The sequence below is a fragment of the Monodon monoceros genome, unplaced genomic scaffold (genome assembly GCF_005190385.1).
Source record: "Monodon monoceros isolate NGI ecotype Baffin Bay Population unplaced genomic scaffold, NGI_Narwhal_1 Super_Scaffold_12, whole genome shotgun sequence".
Classification (NCBI taxonomy): domain Eukaryota; kingdom Metazoa; phylum Chordata; class Mammalia; order Artiodactyla; family Monodontidae; genus Monodon; species Monodon monoceros.
This window is the reverse complement of record NW_021703768.1, coordinates 127,795,743-127,818,905: the sequence shown is the minus strand read 5'-3', so window position 1 is coordinate 127,818,905 and position 23,163 is coordinate 127,795,743. Positions and strand designations below refer to the sequence as shown.

The window sequence follows — 23,163 nt, the reverse complement described above, 5'->3', positions numbered from 1 at the left end:
CAAAACATTGCAGCCTCTGGTCCCGCTGGATTCACATCCCACGTGGTACAGGCGCACTGCAAATGCCTGTAGGTAGGGAATGCATTCCACAGCCCCAGGCTCACTTCATCACGCACTCCTCCTGCCTGACCCCTGGTGTGCATCTGAATTAGCGTGACCTTCCTTGTGCCCATGGGCTCCCAACTTGGCACAAATGTCAGAAACTACAAGGACACAGAATCGGGCTCACCATAAAGAAGAGGTTCCTTGGAGTAAGGCCCTCTGGATGCGGCCTGTACACTGGCAGTGTACAAGCTGGGACCGCAGAGCCCTAGGGGGGTTTTAAGCCCCAGATGGGAGTGAAGAGGAACTCGCTTATATGCCCGAGTTTCTCGGAGCCTGTGATCTTGGCCAGGCTCCTCATCTCCCTCTATCTTCCCATGTTACCTCATTTGCTGGGCAGAAAGCATCTGGTCCTCGAATTTCCTGGCCAGCCTCATTACTCAGATTATTAGGAAACCTCTGTGAGCCTGACTGGGCAGGCACACTACCAACTTCCCTGGGCTCTAGAGTAACTATCAGATTTCCCCTGCTCCAGCCCCACGCAGCCCCAGGTGCAGTTGGGCATTCATTTCCTGCCATCTGCTGGCTCAAACAGGAATAGCAGGCTTTGGTCCAGTCATTTCTAGGGAATTTCCTTTCTCCTGGATACAATGTGAAATTGATCATCTTCCCACCAGATGAGGCCTCCACACCCCCATCCCATCCCCTCTCATGCTTAATAGATGAAAAAGACAAAGAATAACTTTCCAAAGCTATACAGAGAGTTAACTTGGGCCACCCCCTGCATACCTGGAGCCCAGCGAGAAAACATTTTCAAGCACCCACTCCCACCCACTCCACCACAGCGGGGGTGGGGGGGAGCTATTTATACTGATAAGCAACAGAGTCGGCGCCAGCCCACTTCCAGGCACAGGGTCCAGTGACTTGGCCAGCCTCCCCCAACTCCTCTCCTCGGCTCTGGCACAAACCCTCTAGTTGTCCTCCCTATAGACAAGTATTGGTTGAGCACCGATCTGCCAGGCACTGGAGCCCATCTTCTTTCCCTCACTTGTGCAACACGGGTGTTGGACCAGATTCAGTCATTTGCACAAGATTTCTTGAGCATTCATCATATGTGTCAAATCCTCCTGGTGCTAGCAAACGTATGGATACCAAGGGGGGAAGGTTGGGAGTGGGATGAACTGGGAGATTGGGATTGACATATACACACTACTGTGCATAAAATAGATAGCTAATGAGAACCCACTGTACAGTACAGGGAACTCTACTCTATGCTCTGTGGTGACCTGAATGGGAAGGAAATCCAAAAAAGAGGGGATATATGCATATGTGTAGCTGCTTCACTTTGCTGTACAGCAGACATTAACACAACATTGTAAAGCAACTATGCTCCAATTAAAAAAAAAAATCCTCCTGGCGCTAGGAATACAACCGCATTTAAATTTTAAAAAAAGGTTGGGAGGTGGGGAAGCTGGGATTGGAGAGGATATACAAGTAAACGTTTAGTCAACAAACACTGGCAGAGTTTTGAACTTCTGCCCAGGAAATATATTCATGACAGACTTTGCCTCTGACTTCATGGAGTTTACAGTCTAATGGAAGAGACAGACATTAATCAAGGAAAACAATGTGATAAGGGCTTTAAAATACAAAAAAGGAAAAAGAGGGAGGGGTGTAGAGGGAGTTTATGGAGCACACAGCAGGGACACCTAGCCTATCCTTGGGCTCAGGGAAGGCCTCTGAGTAGGAATTAGTTCAGGGAAAGAGAAGGAGATGGAAGCAGGGGTGGGGCTGGGAGAGCGCTCCAGCAGAGAGACCCACCTTCCCAGAGGCCAGAGTGAAAGAGGAGTGCAGCACTTTCCAAGAGATGGAAATATCACAGAGTGGCTGGAGCACAGAATGCCAGACGGAGATACGCAGACAGGACTGCCCAAGTCATCTAAGGCCTTGTCACCATGTAAAAGTTTTAATTATCCTCAAGTCAGTGGCAGCCTATTAAAAAGTTCTAAGCAAAAGACGACCAATAAGATTTATGTCATAACAACCCAGATGGGTTGGAGGGGGCGGGGGGGGGGGGGGGGGGGGGGGGGGGGGGGAAAAGGGGGGAAGGCCTCACAAAAAAACCCAGAGGGGGTCGAGGGGGGGGGGGGGGGGGGAGATGGGAGGCAGGAGGGAAACTAGGCTAGACGTCATCACAACAAGCCCAGATGGGGACCCAGGATGGAGTGGCAGGCGCAGAGCTGGACAGGCACTGGGGCCCCTGGGCTCCATTTCCTGCTCTCTGCTGGCCCTGCCCCTCACAGGAACAAGCAGAAGACAGGGAGGCTACCCGAAGAGCTCTCGCTCTCTAGGATGGCAGAGCGAGCCCATAAACCCCCCAGAGCCACACACTGAATCAGCAGCCCAGCTGAGACTCTCAGCGTGCCTCAGAGCTCACAAGGAAGGACCACAGAGCCGGACATGATGAGAGCAGACAAGAGTGTCTCCACGATCCAGATGAGGAACAGAAAAAGCGAGGAGGCTCAAGGGAGCAGACATTTGGGTAGTGAGCATGAGGCAGGGAGGGGGGAACATGCAACACAACAGGCAGGGGTGCAGAGCATAGGGTGGGGGAGGGGAGAAATCTGCAAAGGTAAGTTGGAGCCAAATGATGAAGGGCTTGAATGATAACGTGATAAAAATCCAGAGGTATGTCTGAGGTCACACCTGCCAGGGATACAGGAACATGGAGGTAAGAAGCAGCTGTGGTGCCCTGGCTTGTGAGTGGAGGTGAGGCCCACAGCCCTTGCTCCCTCCTGGGCCGTTCACTCCCTCCCCCAACCTACGCACAGAAGACGTTAACTGGGGAATGGAGTGGGTGGGAGAGGGCAAGGAGGCAACAGAGGCAAAGCAGGGGATCTCTCCAAACTGTCCCCTGGATTTCTAACAAAACAGCGTTCAGAGTATCCGCTCATCTATAACCTCTGATGGTCGAAAAACACCTTGAAGTAGTGGAGTGAATCTTATCCCCACTTAAAGGAAAAAATGAAATTTAAAAACTCTTTGAGAGTCATGGAAGGAAGTCTTCCAAGAAGTGACTTGCGTAAGGTCACACAGCCAGCAAATGATGGAGCAGAGACCTGAACACAGGTCTCCAGACTCCACGCTGCACTCCTATCCCCTGGTTTGCATCTGTTTTGGTATGTGAGTGGCACCCCTCTATAAGGCATAACTCCCCAGCCAGCCAAAGAGCCTTCAGGAGCCTGGAATGGAGGCAGGGAGAGCCAGATGCGCATGGCCTGGCCCCCCAGGGGAGTGCCTTGCAGGGAGGGTGCCCAGCCCCTGTCTTATTTTAAGTAGAGCCCCATGTTGAATCTGTTTCAGGAGGATGAGGCCGGAGAGGGCCGCTTCAACTTCTCTGCCTATGGGATGGGCCCGGCCTGCCTTCAGGCCAAGGACGGCATCTCGGTCAAGGGCGCCAACAACAACACCACCACCAACCCACCTCCTGCGCCATCTAAGTCCCCGGAGGAGATGCGAAAACTCTTCATCCAGAGGGCCAAGAAGATTGACAAAATCTCCCGCATAGGCTTCCCCATGGCCTTCCTCATCTTCAACATGTTCTACTGGATCATCTACAAGATCGTCCGCAGGGAGGATGTCCACAACCAGTGACGGGTCTGGGATGGGGGGAGGCTGGGAGAGGGCAGAGTGGGAAGAGCACAGGAATCTGAGGGCCAAAAAGGAGGGGACGGGAGGGAGGGGGCGCACACACAACCGTCTCCTTCTCTGCAATTCCAAATGCGGCGATGCATGACTCTTAGAATGTGGCACTATCTATTTAACCTCGGGTGGCTGGTGGGAGCGGGGAGGGAGGGGCTTTTCTAATACAGGAACTGAGGGGCCAGGGAGGAAGGGGAGGGTTCGGGGTGGGTCGGGGGGAGTGGGAGAAAACAGCTTTCAAAAATTTGAGTCCGTGGGCTGTGCAGTTTTCCTGTTTGGAAGGAGCGTGCAGTCTGCCCCAGAGCAGAAGGGAAGCAATATAATATAGGATATATATTCATGCCTAATATTAATCCAAAACCACAAGAACAAAAGATTTCTTAACCTATCAGCCTAGTAACTGCTTAAATTTTTAAAGTCACAGACGTGATGGACAATTTTTCCCAGAGTGGAAACAGTCACAAATAAGCTTGCTCTGGTGTGTGTCCCACATCACACCCCTCCAAACGCCCAGGCGGACTCATGCCAAAAAGCCATTCTGCCTCTGCTTCAAGAGGGTCGTGCGGCCCAGGCATGGGTAGTGGAAATGGGGAAAAGTGGAGAGAAGAGAAGGGTGTGACTAAAGAGATGGAACATTTCCGAGGCCCGAAGATTGAGAATCCATCCTCACGTCTCCAGGCTGAGGACCTCCCTCTGAGCTGCCCCTCTCTGAGCCCTCACGCTTCTGTGCTTCACCACCCACCCCACTTACCCTCCACCACCACCCAGAAATGGCCGCTGTGGTTTTTCTCATCATATTGCTAATATGCAATCTTTTTTATGGTTAAAAAAAAAAAGGTAATAATCTCAAGAAATAATATGCAGATAGACTGAGTATAAACAGATGCACTTTTTTCAGATGTCTATTTTTGGGGAGAGTCTCTGGAATTGCAAGTGGGTGTATGTTTGGGAAGGTGGGGTCCATAGGATGAAACAGATGCATTATACCGTGGTTCTACAGAGTGAAGTTTTGCGAGGTGAAAGGGTAGCAGTGAGGCTGCTGCCACTTAGATGTGTGTATACGGGTGGAAAGAGAGTAATGTTTATAAAGTCTGTTCATTATATTCTGACATTTCATATACCACAAAGAATGTGGGAAGCTTGGGGGGGAAGACCCCATTATATTTTTATAAGTCTTTTTTTTGTTTTCCTTTTTGGTGCTTTGTTTGGCTTTAACATTTAAGAACGTTAGACAAACATTTCTCTCTCCTTCTAACTCTGAAATGCCAGAACTATCCAGATAGCTAGGGATATCGTGGGATAGTTCTGGGGAAAAAGGAGAGAGCCTGCGAAGTGAACTGCGGGGAGTGGGGGAGCCCGCTCAAGGACACAGATGTTCACAGATGGGAGGTCTTCAAGGTGGGCCGCTCTGTCCAACAGCCTCTGGCCCACCCTCTGTCAACACCACTGCACCTGAAACGACTGCACTATGGCTTGTGGCATCCTCCCTGCTATGGCCCGTAACCAGAATACTGGGGTTACATTTCTTTCTTTGCACTTTAGTGGAACAAAGTGGTAGGTAGCTGGTGAGACACAGCTGACAGTCAGTCGTACTGAGGCTTGGGGTTCGCTTGTGCCTTTAGAGTATCCCCAACTTAGGGCAGGACAGAGATGAGACACTGGGAACCAAACTCCTCCCTAAAGCACCTTCCCCAGGGGAAGTTTCTCCCATTCCCTATGCCCATAACTAATGCCCACAGAAGCCCAAAGAAGCAGGTTAAGACAAGATCCAGAGGTGACTGAGGTAAAGAAAATGCACTATGCAGCCGAAAAAGGATTTGGCTTTGTGGCTTTAATGAAAAAGCTGTTTACATGCAAGTTCCAAGGTTAACCAATCATTGCCTTCCCTTCTCTTGGCCTGTGTAGACCAGAAAACTAAACTGTATTCTAGCCGTGGAGGATGTGGGAGGGAACCCGGAATCCTTTTTTCTAAGAAGCATTGAGGAATGGGAGCCAAGTGAGTAGGAGTCTCTCATGTAAGACCATCCTTTTCCCCACCACTAACATGTGTCTGAAGGAGGAAAAGTTAAATAGAGGGACTTGAACAAATACTGCCAGTTCAAGACTAGAATATCAGCCTTTGCACTGCTATTAGCACCTTTCATGAGCACTATATTCACTTTATTTAAGGGAGAGGGGAAAAAACCCTCAATTCTCAAGTGGTGCATGGGTCTCTGGAAAGGCTAACATCCCCTTTCACTAGCACTTTATTCAATTTAGGGGGCAAATCATTTTTTAATTTAAAAAAATTAAAGAACCCATTCTCTCTACTTTACTCATTATTAGACTAAATTCAGAATGTCTGAAGTCTAGGTGAATCAGGCAACAAATGCGCTAGGCCACTATCAGGAACTAAAGACAGTACCAATTGTTCTAAGACATTTTTCCTCCATGCAAACTGCAAAATCACACCGTACTCCTTGTATGAGGTGTCTGGAATCTCCTCAAGACAGAGAAATCACTGGGCCATTTGCCCAACCTCTGCTGGATCCTTGAACTTCTGCCACAATAGTCAACCTCTGTGCCCAGTGGGTGCCGCCAGGTCTAGCTGATAGTACCCAACAGACAACAGAATCATCTCTCTGAGACACAGAGGGGATCTCCTCTCAGACTATTCCAAACACAGCATCTCTCATAGAAAGTAAATGTGAGCGGACGCATGATAGCAGTGAAAAGAAGAATGTGAATTTTAGTCCTGCCACTAATATGCTGGGTGACCTCGGGTAAACCACTAAGCTCTGGTTTCTCTAAATACATAATGGGGAGAGTGGTACAGGTGATTTCCACCTCCCTCCTGGCACCGACTGCTCTATGTGCTTGAACTGGTCTATAGGAAGTTCACACAACAGAAAGTTTAAGGTCACTTTGATTTCTGAACTCTCCGGGTGGCTATGAATATACATATGCACACGTATATGGACACACACAATTCTTGTTGCCTTTCTTTGCACAATTTGCAGATTTGTTTTTCCTTTCGCTCCACTTTATCAAAGGTGAACAAATGTGGGGAAAGAACACCAATCATTATAATGCCAAAAATGCCATCAGGAATGAGGAATGGAGCATATGCTCAAGGAGAACACGTTATCATTAATGTGTAATGTAGTAAGGATTTAGCAACTAGTTACCTGGATTTCATCATTACAGAAAATCAAACTAGGTAATTTAAGCCCAATATCTTTTCAGTTGGCTTTAACAAAAAGGGCAATACTTCCTTAATTTCCTCTTCAGTTTGTGCACAGAGGACATCATGCCTTGGGACTACAGATGCCAAGGGCTACAGTACAGAGAAAACTAATTTAGGTATAATGAGTGGTTTACTGGTTTTCAAACCCTTATGTATATAGACCAGTATTTATTTCTGCATGAAGGAAAAACTGGATACTGGCATAGACGAATGGGTGATTTCACCCACCTCCCAAACTCCTAGGAGCCAAATTTAGGAGAAAGCGATTAAGCAGATAATAATACCAATAACTTCTTATCTATTAGTTTACAACATGTCTCATTTTTCAAGAGCAGCCAAAATAGATGGCTCAGCTCTGCCATCTTCTAGTCCTTTCAAATATTCCAAGAGTCCATTCTTGACTAACGCTACAGGGAGTGACCAAGGACAGGCATGAATAGAACAAAAAATGTGTGTGTGTATATGTGAGAGAGATACCTTGAACTTAACTCTATTTTTAGTTTGTCTACAAAGACAAAAGGTCACTTGATCCGAATTATTTCTTCTTCTAAGCTGTCAATAAATAAGAAATGTACCCCTCTAAGAAGTTCACCAGTATTTTTCATAGGCTACTTTTTTCATACTGGGGAGAAAATATATACGATGGGAGATGGTTCCTTTCTTTGAAAGTATGTGCTTTTATGAACGTCATTAAAAAGAGATGAGATGGTGTTTTGTGAGGCTCGATATTGATTGCAGAGTAGATTGGTGCCCCAGCTAAGCTGGTACCATCGCTGATAACAGTCTTGTGAAAATTAAATTCCTTAGTTAATTGCAACACACCAAAATTGAAGGGAGTTATCATGTCTGCAGTAAGTGCCTCCTTAGGAGAAGAAGCTGGCAAGCAGCAGGTACAATCTGCATCAGCTTTAGGACTGGGGTGGAGATCTGAGATGTGCAGATATCCCCTAGTGTGGCTGGAAGCCCAGCCCAGGGACGATGAATACCACTCTGGAAGCTATCAGATTTATTCAACGAGCACCTTCTGCACATTCACAAGGCTGCCCTCTACCCTAACTCTGAAGAGGCAGGCAAGATGAGGTTTCCTCTGTGAGCTATGGTTCTCAGGTTGACCGAAAGGTTTGCACTCTGAGGGGCTGGGAAGGTCTGCTGAGAAACAGACCAAACAGGGAACAGACCAAAAATTCTCTAGCAGGGAAAAGCTAAAATATAATTTAGCTGTTTTTTCTTCCACTAAGTCCCTTCTCTCAGAAACCAACTCCTGAAATTTAAATGAAGAACCCTCCTATTTTCCTGCAGCTCTAGGAAGCCAGAAACAGGAGCTTATCCTGACCAAGGAAGGAGTAAAAGACACGCTGTGTTTTGATTGAGCTGGGCTGCTCTTAACTACTTGTAGCACCGTGAGGCAAAGCATATGTTGCAAAGGCTTTGGTCTCAGAGTATCCTGAAATCCCAATGGATAGGAAGAACCTCCGTGGATAGGTTGAAATTCCTGTCGTAATGAGGAACTTTTAAAAAAATCCCTAAACACTGCCCTCCCCACCCCAGCCCAATGGTTAAGAGAATGAAAGCAATGACTTCTTTCTGACTGTCCCAGTTAAAGATCTCAGAATGTCAAGGAGAACAAGGGCAACGTGCCAGCACCTCTCCCAGGCCTGAGTAACCTAGAATCTTGAGGGTCCAGACTAGATGATGACTCTACCAAGTTATTATCCTGTTGTTTCCTTAAGGATTTCTCAGGCTGTAAACGGCAATGGCAGTAGATAAGTTTGCTCATACGTGGGTGCTATTTCATGCTGTTTTGATGGAGCTGTGTGGTTATTTAAAGCAGTAATTAAGGTGCTTTATCATTCTTTGGAACAGCAAAGTGAGTTCCAAGGTAGTAATTATTGCCCAATAATTTTTAGGATCATTAAGGCTTCTTCAGCTAGCGTCCAGACCACTCCTTCTCCCTCTTGGCTCTCCACCCCACCGCTGCCTCCTCTCACTGCCTCCATCAGCATCCCTGTTTCATCAAGCTGTGCATCTTGTTTTGTGAAACCCAGCTCTGCCAGATATGCTGATGTATTTCTGAGGGGGTGGAGAATGGGATGCTGGGATGGGGACTAGAATGGACTAGTAGCTCCTGTCTCATTTGTTTTAAGGCTGTGATTTCTATTCTTCCTCTTGCATTTTGAAATTTCAATGCTCTGGAAAATTTCCACTGGAACACTGGGTTGAAAAGTCAGACTATAGAGAATGGCAAGCCAAAAATATACCCTTCAGAGAGCCCAGTGATGAAAATTATATTCTATGTAAGGCCATTAACCAGCTGTAGACCAACACCAGCTAATTAACCAACTAACTAATAATGGGGATGAAAGACATTCGCTGGCGACATACAGATTCCAAGCAAGATTGGGTCTTCCATTCCCACAACTGCCCTGCTTCCCAATTCCCCGCATTGCCTTGTTTTAGGCCTGCCTTTCTTCAGATTCAACTGTTTTCTTATGCAACTTTAAAACCCAGTGTTCTATTTAAACACACCTGCCTCCTGAAGTAGACAGAGGTCAATGGGAAGTGGGTCCTCGTTCTGGCGCTACCTCAGGCTCATCATGGAAACATGGGTAAGCTACTCCACCTTCCTTGGCCCAATCACCCCCCCCCCCTGTAAAAAGAGGGAGTTGAAGGAGATTTATCACAGCCAAATTCTGGATACTTTGATGGGCTGAAGAAAAGAGCGTACTGTGTGCTGTAAAAGGTTTCACTGTTTCCGCATTTCAGTGTCAGGCTTGGAACCCCATCCCAGGCCTGCCCAGAAGGCAGGTAGGGAGAAATTAATAAAGAAGAGGGTCTTGGTCCTCAAGGAGATTACAATCTTAATTTTCCGGCAGTGAAAGTCTAGTTATTTCACAGTACTGATAAACTAGCTTCTCACCTGAGAATCCCATCCAACATCAGGACAACATTCCACTCTGTATTTTAGCATATATGTCCTGTGAAGACTGTACCCCATTTCCTATGGCAGTTGTTTGAATTCTCTCTGCCAGAGACTCTGGAAGGATCAAAGAGAAACGCATCAGAGCAGAACTTTTGAAATATCCCTGGGGAAATAACTGCAATGACTCCAAGTCCCCTCCCAGCCTGTCCCCCACACACCATTTAACCATAACAAGAAAATTCCAGCAAGACTTAGGAATATTTTCCTCTGTCTCTATTACTCTAGTTGCAGTTACAGGCAGAAGAAAAATGGGACTGCTCCAGACCACTGGGGAGGTTCATCGAAATTCATACCACTAACTAGGTTATACTAAGAAAGAGAAAAAAATATTACAGCAAGTATGGCTGGAGTTGAGCCAGCCCTCTCCAATCGCCCCCCACCCCCAAACAAACCTCACCCTCACAGCGATGTTCCTGAAATTGCTTCCACACGCCTGTAGCTCCAACAAACACTCCTTATAATCAGAAAACACTGCTCCTGTCTTTCCCAACAGGGATGTGTTTATGGTTTATAGCAATAGAATCTCTTCAAAATATTTATAGGGTGACATTATGACAAATGATCTTCACTCTCCCTTCATCTGGCCCTGAAATTAATGAGAATATTGCAGATTGAACTTTTTTCGGGTTCCAAAGTTAAAAATAAATTAATAGATTTTGCATAAGATAATAAAATAGAAACCATAATGTTTCCATTAGGAAACCGTTTCCTACCCCTGCTCCCCGTCACCATATAGCCACTTCCTTCTTTGCCCCTGAAAGATTCAACCCAGGGATATTTAAAAAGACCTTTAGAATGGATAGATGTGTGATAAAACAAATACAGTGAAATGGTAGTTGTATAGTCTGGGTAGTTAATAGAGAGAGTCACTGTAAAATTCTTTCCTATTTTCCCCTCAGTTTTCCTATCTGTAAAACAGAAGTACTGAATTAGTTGAGCCTGACGAGTTTTCCCAGCTGTAAAGTTTTTGTTGTTTTTTTAAAGGCCACTTCTCCAGTTGCCTTGTAGTTGCAGAAAAAACATAAAGACATCCCCAGACTCTAAGGTGATCTCACTCTCCCTTTTCTCCTCTCAGCTTTCCTCTCTAAACCCACTTGTGATTTTCCTGGTGCAGTGGAAAAGCCACGAGCTTCAAGTTAGAAGGCTGAAACGCAAGTAGGCAAGTGATCTTGAGCAAAACCATCACCTCTCCAGCCCTCAGTTTCTTTATATATTTGGGGATAATGTTCACATCACAGACCCACTGTCTTGATAAAATGACATAATGAATGCTAACTCCACCCCCTTGATGTAAACCCGTAGAGCATTTCCATTATCTCAATCTCTCTGAAGCTCCTTATCACTTCTTCCTGTTTGCCAGAAGAGGTCACCAGAAATCTTTCTTTCAGAATTGAGGCTGGGTCCCAAAGGGCTAAATCCACCCGCCCTGCAGAGCAGCTGATTCAGTGGCACTGCATGACTAGCCCCAAGGATTCTCACTGACGAATTACACCACACTTGCCTCAGAGCCTGAACACCCACTGAGAGACCTAAATTCTAGAACCGATTCCACTTACCAAGCACCTGCATCCCTTTTTCCCATGGATACCATGAGTACCAGCTAAATAGAAGCACCATATTAAGCTCTGTGAATAGTGGTCACTCATACGTAGACCATTAAGAGATTATGAACAAACCTTGAATATCGCAATAATATTGTTGAGCACCTACTGCATGTCAGTGTCTTTAAATTATATAACTTATAAATTATATAATTCTCACAATGGCCCTAATCCTATTTCTCCTTTTATAGATCAGGAAACTGCAGCTCAGAAAGCTTACGTTACTAGCCCAAGTCACAGCCTTGCGAAAGATTCACATCATTATAGAGATGATGGGAAGCCAAGTTTTGGAACAGGCATGACGTGTTGACCTCATCTGTTTTTGACTTCAACAAATTACTTCACTCTCTGTGACCTTAGTCACCTGCCTGTAAAAAGCTCTTATCTTCCCAAATTGTTGAGTATAAAATCAAGTAATTGTTGTGGTAGTTTACATTAAAATAATTTAGTTTAGTTTACATTAAAAAGCAGTATATTGAAAAGACATTAGTTTAACTCAAATGTATTTTCTAACTGATAAAGCACATGGTTCTTTTTGCCTAGGTACATTCCAATACACATAAATTTAACCTCCTGTAATCTGTTATGTGCCAAGGCATACTATCTTGTACTAGACTGGAAATCAAACATCTTCTAGATCAAGAACCAACGAAGACAATCCTTGGCCTTCCTCTTCTCAGAACTTGGTAATGAACAATGAATATAAATCAGCCCACCTTAAAAGGTTGAGAGCCTACTAATCCAGTTTTTGGTACATGAAGGATTTGGAATTGATATGGGGCCATTTTCTGGCTAAAGAATTGTGGAAGAGAGCAAAATGAGTAAACAACAGGGCAGAATGGGAATAAATGGCATTTGGAGGACCATGAGAACACCTTGTGTGTAGTCTTGCATGAGAGGTCACTGTGCCCTGGAATGGCTTGGATTTGGCTGGACTCCTGGGTAAGGACTAGAACTTTTCTGAAAGTCTTTCCTAAGTCTAGAATCCCTCTAAAACAGTCACTCAACTAAGAACCTACTACAAACAAGGCACAGGAACCAAAGATAAGCACCATTCCTAACTACAGAACTTATATTTAGTGAAGTGAGATGTGATATGGATATGAATAACTAATTCAAGAGAAGATCTGATAACAGATGAGGCAGAGAAAAGAATTCAGGACAGGTCTCTTGCAGGATGGGACATCTGAGCTCAGACTCTAAACAAACTATTTTCCACAGCAGTTTACTTTTTAGATTTATGTAACTGTCGTCTCACCCACCTTTGAAAGTGTTAAACACAAGGTAACCACTTCCCCCAAGCAGCTGTGGAGGTAAAGACGGAGCAACTGTTTATATGAGGTACCACTGAAACAAGAGTATTACAAGTGGCAGCCTGACCAATGTCCCAATAAAGGAGGGCCTTCTAACAGCTCTTGACTCCTATCCAGGCTCTGGAAATTAAGTGGGAAAATAAAATCATAGGTAAATATGTGGACGTAACCCTCCCCCACACACTCAAAAAATATATATTAATAAGCTACTGCTTGTCTCCAAGTCCTTTTGTTCCTGACTTAACAATCGCCTAGGTAACTTGATGTGTATAATCTAGCCAGACCAGTTCATGGGGGTAGGCTGCTTCTTACTACATTGCCGAAGTCCCTTTTGGCCTCATCCATGACTCTTCAGCTGCATCAAGTTTGGCGTCTGGCCTATCAGAACCATCAGCTACCAGCAGTGACACCAGAAAGGTCTTGGCGACTGCTCTGAGGACCAGGGCCGCTCCTTCTGTGCAGCTCTGGATGCTGGTGAGCAAAGTGGCGCTCTGAATGGACCCTGTTTAGTGACCACAAGTCAGGTTCAGCGGGTCTCCTGGCAACTGTTAAGTACTTGCCTTTGGATGATTTTTCAAAATGTCTCAGCCTAGAGAAAGCAGCTTAACCCTTCAAGGTTTGAGCTGAAAGCTCAAGGAGGAGGTTTCAAAAGAAAGTGTCATAGCCAGGGCTAGAATGTACATATTCTGTGCAGGTTTTCTATCAGCTTTGTGTTTTTAACCTCCCTACACCTGCCTGTCTCCACCTACCTGCTCTTTATTAAATCTACTGTGGCAAGACAGTGTACAATGAAAGCAGGGCATCAGAATAAAGCAGACCTTCTTTTCCTACATCACAGGAGGGGCTAATAGAAGTACCAAAATACTTGGTACTTACTAATAAGTAAGCAGCTTGGTACTTACTAAGAAGTACCAAAATACTTGGTACTTACCAATACTTTGTAATACTAATGTGAAATGCAGGAAATATGTGACAAAGGAGGGTACCATGGACCATGCAGAAAATAAAACATGATATGTTTCACGGCTTAAGAGCCATTTGAGCAGTAGCAAGATTAAAAAACATGTGAGATTTTGACGGATGGTACGAGTATTCCAGCAGAAGGAACATGAGTAAAAAAAATATGGAGGTAAATAACAAGAGGCACAATATAAGGCACAGTGACTATCCATTCGGCTAAAGTCTAATGAACGGTAGGCATGTTTGGAAAGACAGACTTGGAATGCATCAGGACAACCTTAAATGTAGAATAAAGGGTCAGGACTCTATTGAGTATGGCAGTTCTCAAAGACAGACCAATAGGATATTCCCTCATGGTTTGCAAAGCAGTTCATTCAATCCCCTCTCTCCATTAACTGATACTTCCAGCCTAATTCAAATTTACCTGTACTTTGTTGCAGGGAACTTGCCTTTCCCTTCATCTCAGCAGCAGATATAGTTAATACCCACTAGAAATTCACATCTTCTAGGACATCATCAATTCAAGCCAAGTATTATGCATTTAGTTTGTGGTAGGTAGGCACTAGAAAGGGGACAATAAAGGTACAGTAGAGTCATGGTTCTACATTCAGCTCACTATTCTACAGTGATTCTGAAAAAAGTTACTTCTAGAGTTTCTTCTTTTGTCAAATCTCAAACCAAGGCAATTCTTAGTACAATGTAGCTATCTGCAATGAAGAGATTGTGATCCTAGTACTATTACATTTTGTTGATCTGAAATATTAAACAGAGATGACCTAGAAGAAAAGAATAATCTAGCATGTCCTTTTTATTTTCAGCTGTAACTAAAATGATTCTCCCAACCCAAAGAGCATCTATTCAAAGCATGAATCATGACTATAAAGTAAAAAGGGTATGGAGCGTGGAAAAGTCAAATATGAATAGAAAAAACAAAAAAAACAGACAAAACGTAACTGGTTTTTAATAAGTCACTGCTTGTGGAAGTATGTAAAAAGAATAATTTCTTTCAGAATGATTTGCCTTTCTTTAGAAAGAATATTTTTGGGAAAGAGAAGGTTAGTATTACCTATCCTAGTAATCGATGAAAGATTGCCCCACATCTTTTTTAGAAGTGGTGCTTATATATCAAATAATCAATTTGCTAAACTGTTCTTTCCATGTTAGATATATATTTCTACCACATTTAAAGGTGTACCATGCTCAACATGCCATTTAGCCAGGATAGTATGCAAGAGACAAAAAAATTGGACATTCCCACAATGCATTTCAGAGCATTTAAAATTCAGACTATTTCACATTTTAATGGTTCAACCTTCCAATATGTGATCCATTATAATATTTTCAGCATAAACAACAGTGAAAATGAGATGAGTGAATTAAATCCCAAAGGGGTGTGTCTTGCTACTTAGTATACTGGACACAGATTAAATACCTACCCAATGTGATTCTTGCGCATATTAAACAAAAGTACAACTTTCTCAAAAAAAAAAAAAAATTTTTTTAAAGCAAGTTAAATAGCCAAGTTCTACTTTCAAGACAAACATACCAAGGACTTCAGCAGCCTCCAAATAAGTTTGAAAAACAACACAATACACATCTTCCCTGCTGTAATAAGACTTGAGGTGTACAACATGAACTACAAAGTGTCCAAGACAAAACTCTTAATGCTTTTAAGCCTCTCAGCAAGGTTGCCAAAGGGGATCCACATGTCTCATTGTCTGGATCAGTCCAAAAGTGCTGTATCTAGAACCGATGCAAATTACTGCAATGTAAATAACTAGCGTCAGTTTGGGTGAAACGCAGTTGGAAAGGATACTGACTGCTCACTTTCTAAGTGTTCAAAACATACTAAAGTGCTCCCAAATCACACATTATTTGGTCCTCTCCCAGAACAAGCCATTTCCAGAGACCTCATTCTCAAACTTGACTGACCCAGGGAACCCACAGGAGGAGACGAATTACCTTGCAGCCACAGTTGTTGTGAATACCCTGGGCCCTACTTGGAAACTGGCCCATAAAGAATTGGGGACGAACATGACTACTTGATATCCAATTCACAGCTAAACAACACTAATGAAAAAGCAGTGTTAGACTGATCTAAAACTCTCCAAAATGAGTGGTAACATCATCAAATAAAGGCTCAAAGTCAGTCACTGTATTTTATTTACATAATTTATCTTAGATTTAATTTTTTTTTGTTTTTGGACAATTCATCCACTAAAATGGGCCAGTCTCAAGAGTTGCCCCCCAACCTTGCCAAAGCAAATGACTTCTGCAAAACTGGAAGTCATCTCCAAAGGACTTGCCCATGTTTTCCCTATTTCACCCATTTGATATTTGCACAAAAAATATGCCCTTTGTCTTAAAAGTTGCCTGACTTGATGTTTAGGCATAAGAGCAAATCCCATGTTACGATATTTCTGCAAGTGATTTTACATTTCCTTTTTTCCAAAAAGGTAGCTGCCAACTTAAATGTGTGACACAGTGGGGATAAAAGTTGATTATTAACTTTCAACAACTCCAGGGGTCGTTACCTGAAACCTCACACTTTGGTTCATTACACTTTAACTATTCAAAATGTTACCTTAACCCCAAAGAACAGAAAGGCACTGTTTAGTTCTTCAGGTCACAATGCCATCATTGGCTACACAGTCTGTTACAGCTAAGACAAATGTGAATTACAATACTTTGGGGAGATGCAAAAACTATGCTGGGCTGGGCAGTGTTAGTTAAGCTACGAAGTGCTGGATCACCCATGATGGAAGAGGTTCAAGATGATTCATACTTCCCTGTAAGAGACTACAAAAGTCACAAGCCCACAGAGCAGTAACTGACAGTTGGCCAAAGTAGAAGACATTTCTAAGTAACCTGGGGATATCTTAAACAATTAATTGGCCTGGAAAATTGGGTGAGGATTAGTCACAAAGCTCCTCATCCTCTCCTGGAAGAAAATGTGACAGTATGCCTTTTCTATGGAAATTTCTTTGTATATGTGTATACACTTGGTATGGCCTTAATGCTGCAGTTAAGGATTTGTTTGGCTACCACCTGAAGCAGCATGTTAAGCAATTGCTTCCTACTGTACCTTTCTACTTCTCACTGGACTCTTCACCTTGAACAACCAATTAATTCCCCTTTGTCCCTGATTCTTCCCCATTTTTTGCATGAAGTCATAAATGTTATGGCAGTTATTTTTTGGCTTGTAAAAAAATCTATTTCTGCAGTTTGAAGATGGAATGTAAAATTTCTGTGATACATGTATATAAAAATATATTTATTCAACCATCCATATACACATATCCATGCTGATTCCAATGGGAAAAAAATTAGTTTTCTGAAATTTTCCCTGTGGTTAACTCACAGTTGTTACTAGTTAACCGACTTTATATTAGGAGAACTTTTGAAATCTCCCCATTACCCGAGAGGAACCTACATATCATCTGGAAAACATCATTTCACTTAAGACAAGGCTTTATGCTGTTCATTCAAGATATATTTATTGATAGGTGCTATGGGAGATACAAAGATGACTCAGACACAGATCCTGCCCATAAGGAGCTTACAGTCTAGTAGGGAGGATAGAACACATACATGGGATACATGGTCAGAGCTAGGTTTCAGTAAGATGTATCTAATATCATGTAGAAAGTAGGCTGGGAATAAGAAGAGGTCAAGGAAGCTGAGAGGCCACTGAAATTATCTAAGTGAGGACGAAGATGTGAAAGACTGCTGAGGTAGAACTGACAGGACTTAGCTGGACACTGGATTTGACGAGTAAGGAAACAAGAAGCAGATGACTAAGACTGAGTCTAAGGTGACTTAGACTTATGGCATGGGTGATGACAAACTGAGAACAGAGTAGGTTTGGGAATTGAAATTTGGCGCATACAATTCTTGTGCATAAACACAAAGTGCCCAGGATATACTGCGCACAATCAGAAAGAAATAGCTAAGGGCCCAGACCGGGGATGGACGTACTTCAAAATGACCAGTGACTTCCTCCCTCCTCTGCCCACCTCTCAAAATTTCCCAACAATCCCCTCCACTATGAAATGCACAGGGCCTATAATTTACTGAATTAAGTCTGGTCTCTAGGCATGCCTCCCTTGTGAGAAAGAAAACAGAAATACATTAATTTATTAATTGAGTGAATCATCATTTACGGATGCTTTCATGTACCTCCAGGAGGAAGGAGGAATAAAGAGATTAATCCTCAAGTCCTTGTCCTCCAGGAGATTATGGTCTCATAAGGCAGGTCTGTTCTAATTCTAGGTTGAAGGGGTAAGTTATTAGCTAAGAGAAAGGTACAAAGTATTCTAGGAACACATTTTAAAGTGAAGGTTGGGACAGAATTTCAAACAGGAGGGACAATGTGTAAGGAAAGTAGATGAGAATAAATTTGTTCCTCACTTCAAATTCTGCACAAATCAACTCCTAAAAGAGGGCTACCCTCTCGTAAGACATCTTTTCTCTTAGGGGAGAAAAAAAAAAAGCTCAAACTAGGCCTTGAAAAAAATGGCTTTGATGGTAAGAGATTTGGGAGAGATGGGGGTGGTGAGGAGAATGCAGATGCAAGTCTATCTTCAGGGAAGTGAAGGCACTTGAAGCCACGGAATCAGCCATACCTGGCTTGTTAGAGGAACCGTAAGTAGTTCAGCATGGCTGGAGCATCCTTTCACGAAGTACAGGGGAAATCAGTGGAAAGGAAGATTAGGACCCTGATTCAAACACGGTGCTGCCAGGCACTGAACAGGGTACATGCCTAAGACCAAATGGCTGCCCCTTAGGAGCTTACAGTTATAACAATACAAGGTGGAGAAAGCACCACAATGTACAGAATGCAAAATGCTGAAGGATTTAGGAGAAAATTACAGCTGAGTTTCAGCTATTAACACATTAGGATACCCAATAGCTTTCTGACAGCTAGTAGTAAACCCATCCCTGAGGGGAACACAGTTAATGTCCTTACTGACAACAGGCCCTGGTAGAATTGGGCATTAAAACAGTTCTAAGAAAACAGAAAACTTGGGTATGAAAATGGAGCTAATGAAGCAACGGAGTAAGCATATAAAATGTGGCTCCTTCCCTTTTCTCCCCACATCCTACCCTTTAACAGCTCTGGTTTACAGAGCGAACATAGGGCAGGACTGGCAATTCCCCAATGTGCTTTAAGCTGACTTGAAACTCTGTACTAGTAATCTGGGCCATCTATCTTTTGAAAACTTATGGGGTTATACAAATCACCTTAGTCCTTTCCAGCACTAATATTCTAAGAATTACAGGAGTCTCCTGTTTCTTGTGGTAAGCATCAGTATGGGAAGAAAAACTTTATGGAACTATTCTGATGTTTCTCACTTAAAATTACGATTTTTTTCTTTTATATAAACCGTAAATGATTCCTATCCCATCAGCTAAGTTCCATGCCCACCCCACTCTTCTTCAAAACCAACATCTACCTATACAAATTTATTTTTAACATCATGTGTTCTGCATAATCTAAAGTGTACACTGAATCTTTAAAGAAACGAAGTCCCTTCTTCTTTCCTACTTCCTTATGTCTTCATTTAAAAGGCCCAAATCAGGGTACATACGCTCCTCATAAAAACATTTAAGAATTTAAACCAAACCCAAAGTCAAACAGGTGACAACAAAGCTTAGGGAGATTATCAGTAACCAAAGTGGTTAATATAGCAGTAGTTAAAACTGTTTATATACATATTAAATGATACAACCATCCCTCTAACTACAACCAGTAATACAGGCAAACTTCCCATAAATGGGTTTCCGAAAAATAAATACCTGCTAAAGTAATTCAACAGTGAATTTCTGGTAAGCATCGCTTACTTTTTTAAAAAACAAAAACACATTGGATACGAGTCCCTTAGGAATCTGTGACACTGGACATATTTCAAAGTAATAAACACATATGGATTTCTGTAACTATTCAGGTCACATGGTTTATGGAAGTAAGAGGAGAAATGATTTCCAATACTATTTTATTTTCCTCTCACTGGGAACTAAAAAAAGCTACCAGGTTCAAGTGGAAACTGGAAGAGAGGTCGACTTCAAAAGTCATGCAATCAAAGACAGAGGCTTCCCTGGTGGCGCAGTGGTTAAGAATCTGCCTGCCAATGCAGGGGACAGGGGTTCAAGCCCTGGTCCAGGAAGATCCCACATGTCGCGGAGCAACTAAGCCCATGAGCCACAACTACTGAGCCTGCGCTCTACAGCCCGCGAGCCACAACTGCTGAATCCCGTGCGCCGGAACTACTGAAGCCCGCGTGCATAGAGCCCGTGCTCCGCAACAAGAGAAGCCACCGCAATGAGAAGTCCGCGCGCCGCAACTAGAGAAAGCCCGCCCGCAGCAAGAAAGACCCAACGCAGCCAAAAATAAATTTAAAAAAAAAGGAAAACAGCTTTGATTCTAAGCCAATACATAAGCATAATCATAAGCAAAACTGGTTAAGGGCTGTAGGCCACCTTTAATCAACTTCTCACTCAACTCACTCAGGCCATTATGAAAGACTGCTTCATGAAAGCATGAGCAAAGCCGTCTAATTTCAGCATCATCCTGAGTTAGATACATACCTACTAAAAAGAATGAAAATAAAAGTTTTATCTCACACGTGCCACCATTTCTTCTTTAATTCAGTCTAGCAAGAGTTCACAAGCCTATCTATGGTCCCCAGAACCTCGATATTAAAGTAAACACAAATTCTAAAAGGTATTACTACCTTAAAACCATAAATCCTTGTTTAATTATCTAGTACAATATGGCCATTACTTGATGAGCAACTTTAACCTACAACCCCATCCCACATAAGACATTGCTAAGTTGCTAACACACTCTTTAAGGTTTCTAAAACATTTGCGAAAGTACCTCTAACTGTCCACTGCCCATCTGTGGTATATCAGGCAGTTAGCTAGAACCCCAATTTCAAATAAATGCTGAACTTGCTTCTTTTACAAGGTTCAAAATTGCTAAACTGAAAGTTCAACAATTATCTAATTTGTATGCAGTTCCTGCAGAGATTCTTTCAAGTAGCACAAAAATAAAACTTTAATATAAAAGATATTTTTAGATCAGTAGATTTGACAAATGCAATCGTTTACTTAAAATAAGCCACAACATGAACAATGGTCTACAAATTTAAACCTCATAGAAAGAAATTTTCATATGGATTCGAACAAATTGTTTTCTATAAAGTGCCACGTTTTCCACTAAATCATTCAACTCTACAAAGGTTTTCAAATATAAAAGGGATGAAGAAAAGCATCAGAGGATGGCAGTTATAAGCAAAACACAACTGTTATAAACTCATCTGTATGATGCTGATAAAAATATTACTTCCATATCTAGATTAAATTGTATCAAATGTATTATCAAACCAGATGAGAAAATAATCTTGTAACTCAACATTACTGTTACCATACAGTCTGAAAAGCCCTACAAAATCAATGTTTATGCATCTACTTTACCCTAAAGGAAATGGAGAACAGTAATGCTAACCTTGATCCGAATGTTTGCAGACTCAAGTCTCTATACTGTAGTTATTTCATGCCCTATGCCCCTAATGTCATTCAAATATAAATAGGTAGGCATTATGGTTCTAGAGAAAAAGCAAGAGTTTTGGAAGCCAATCTGCTCCTAAGCTACATGGATGACTTTGAGGCCTCTGATGTCATTTCTTCATCTATTACTTTGGGAGAAATCGCACCTAACCCACAGGGTTATAGTTGTGAAAATTTAGTTGTCTAACCTAAAACTAAAGTGCAATTCAACTAACACTGTGGTAGTAACCTACTCATCCAAAGCCAAATAATTATTTTTGCATTATCCATTTCACTGCCCCACAGCAACAGCTCAAAAAGTTGAGAACACAGGAGACACAAGTAAAGCCCAACCTCAGCATAAAAGCAAACAAAATTATTTTTGTACAACCAAGATCTATTTATTTTCAACAGATCTTAAAAGAGACCCACTGAACCAAACTAGTCTTACCTAGCTAAAATATTCATGGGTGAAGGGTTTTAAACTCAGAAAAGAACTGCATGTTGGGCCATTCCTACAGATGAAAAATTATGTTGAATGTGATGAGTTGATGCTGTCTACAGAAAATCTTGCCCTAATCTATTTTATTTTCACTTTCTAACTGTGAAATATGTGAATATATGTGTATCTTAGGGTGACATGTTTATTCCATCAGCAATAATGTAATCGATGATAGCTGGATACTTAATAGTGTTAACCATGACGCTAAACCCTATTTATAAAGTCCAATGCTAATCAAAACACCATAATATCCCAATTATGATAACTTGAAATTATTGAAGCAACCTTTTCTTTTCTGAAATTATGCAGCAATCCCCTGCAACAAATTACAAGCAGCATCTAGTACATTGCTACTACCTCTCCAAATTAAAAAACACACACACAATTGGTACAGATAAAGGAAAGCTGAGATTATTACTTACAGTAGTTGTTACTATAATTCCTGAGAGAGATTTACTTGCTAATTTGTTTATTTTTCTGAGGCTCTATTTCAGAGGAAGGACAACTTTCACTGCAGTTGCCCTAGTCCACCATTCCACCCACCATGAATTATAGGAGTAGGGACTACCTGTGTTCTCAGTGGGGTTGCTTCATTTTCAAAGGGCACTTGGCACCACTGGCCCCCAGCCAGCAAACCCTAGATGCAGGGTATGCATCTCCCTCTACCCCCAACCCACCAAAAATCCCACACATTTCTGCATGTCCTCTAGGATATAGTAACAGCCCCAAGTTGAGAAACACTGCACCTAGTTAGTGCCCTTAAAGCTCTGTTCTAAGGAGGAAGAACTTTTTGAAATGTACGGTTTAGTATTCACTTATGAAAAATGGTTTCTAGGTTATCTATAATTTATCACCAAACACTTACTGCAACTTAATTTTTTTCTCAAAAATAACTCAGGCTAAATTTTCTTCTTTCTACCACAAGCTTAATATAAGCTACGAAAGTACAAGCTGAATTTCTTCCAATTATCACTGGCCTGGGCCAAATGAAGTGGTTACCAATTAGTTATTTAAACTGACCCAAAACACAGCCATGTGACTCAGTTATAAAAGTTTCTTTATGTGAAAGAAATGTTGCCAATTTTCAAATATTTGAGGTACTGAGGGTCAACTGATAACATCAAACTTCATTTTAGATTAAGGCTACACCCTTCAGCAAACCTAGAGTTTCCCAGTAACAGCAAAACAAACATTCCTATTCCTACTAATATTCTATCCTCAAACAATAGTCCTAAAGATGAATACTGTTAAGAAAACAAATAAGTTAAACTTGACAAGCTCATTGC

General features: G+C 42.5%; 1 protein-coding gene and 1 long non-coding RNA gene across 4 annotated transcripts in view; one reads left to right on the top strand and one right to left on the bottom strand.

Moving 5' to 3' along the window:
- GLRA1 (glycine receptor alpha 1) overlaps positions 1 to 3,844 on the top strand; it is an 82,371-nt gene extending 78,527 nt beyond the window's left edge. For 2 of the 3 annotated variants that reach the window (XM_029216223.1, XM_029216224.1), the window contains one exon: positions 3,406 to 3,844. In XM_029216223.1, the coding sequence (XP_029072056.1) occupies positions 3,406 to 3,696 (291 nt within the window). In that variant the 3' untranslated portion in view covers positions 3,697 to 3,844. Of the gene's footprint in view, positions 1 to 3,381 lie in introns of all 3 variants that reach the window. The other variant, XM_029216222.1, reaches the window with a different exon arrangement.
- A 5,554-nt stretch (positions 3,845 to 9,398) lies between these two features.
- LOC114891829 lies at positions 9,399 to 14,391 on the bottom strand. The gene is made up of 3 exons (XR_003792615.1): positions 14,249 to 14,391; positions 10,348 to 10,536; positions 9,399 to 10,004 (listed from the first exon to the last, which is right to left on the bottom strand). It is a non-coding gene; the product is annotated as an uncharacterized LOC114891829 (long non-coding RNA).
- Between the last annotated feature and the right edge of the window lie 8,772 nt (positions 14,392 to 23,163).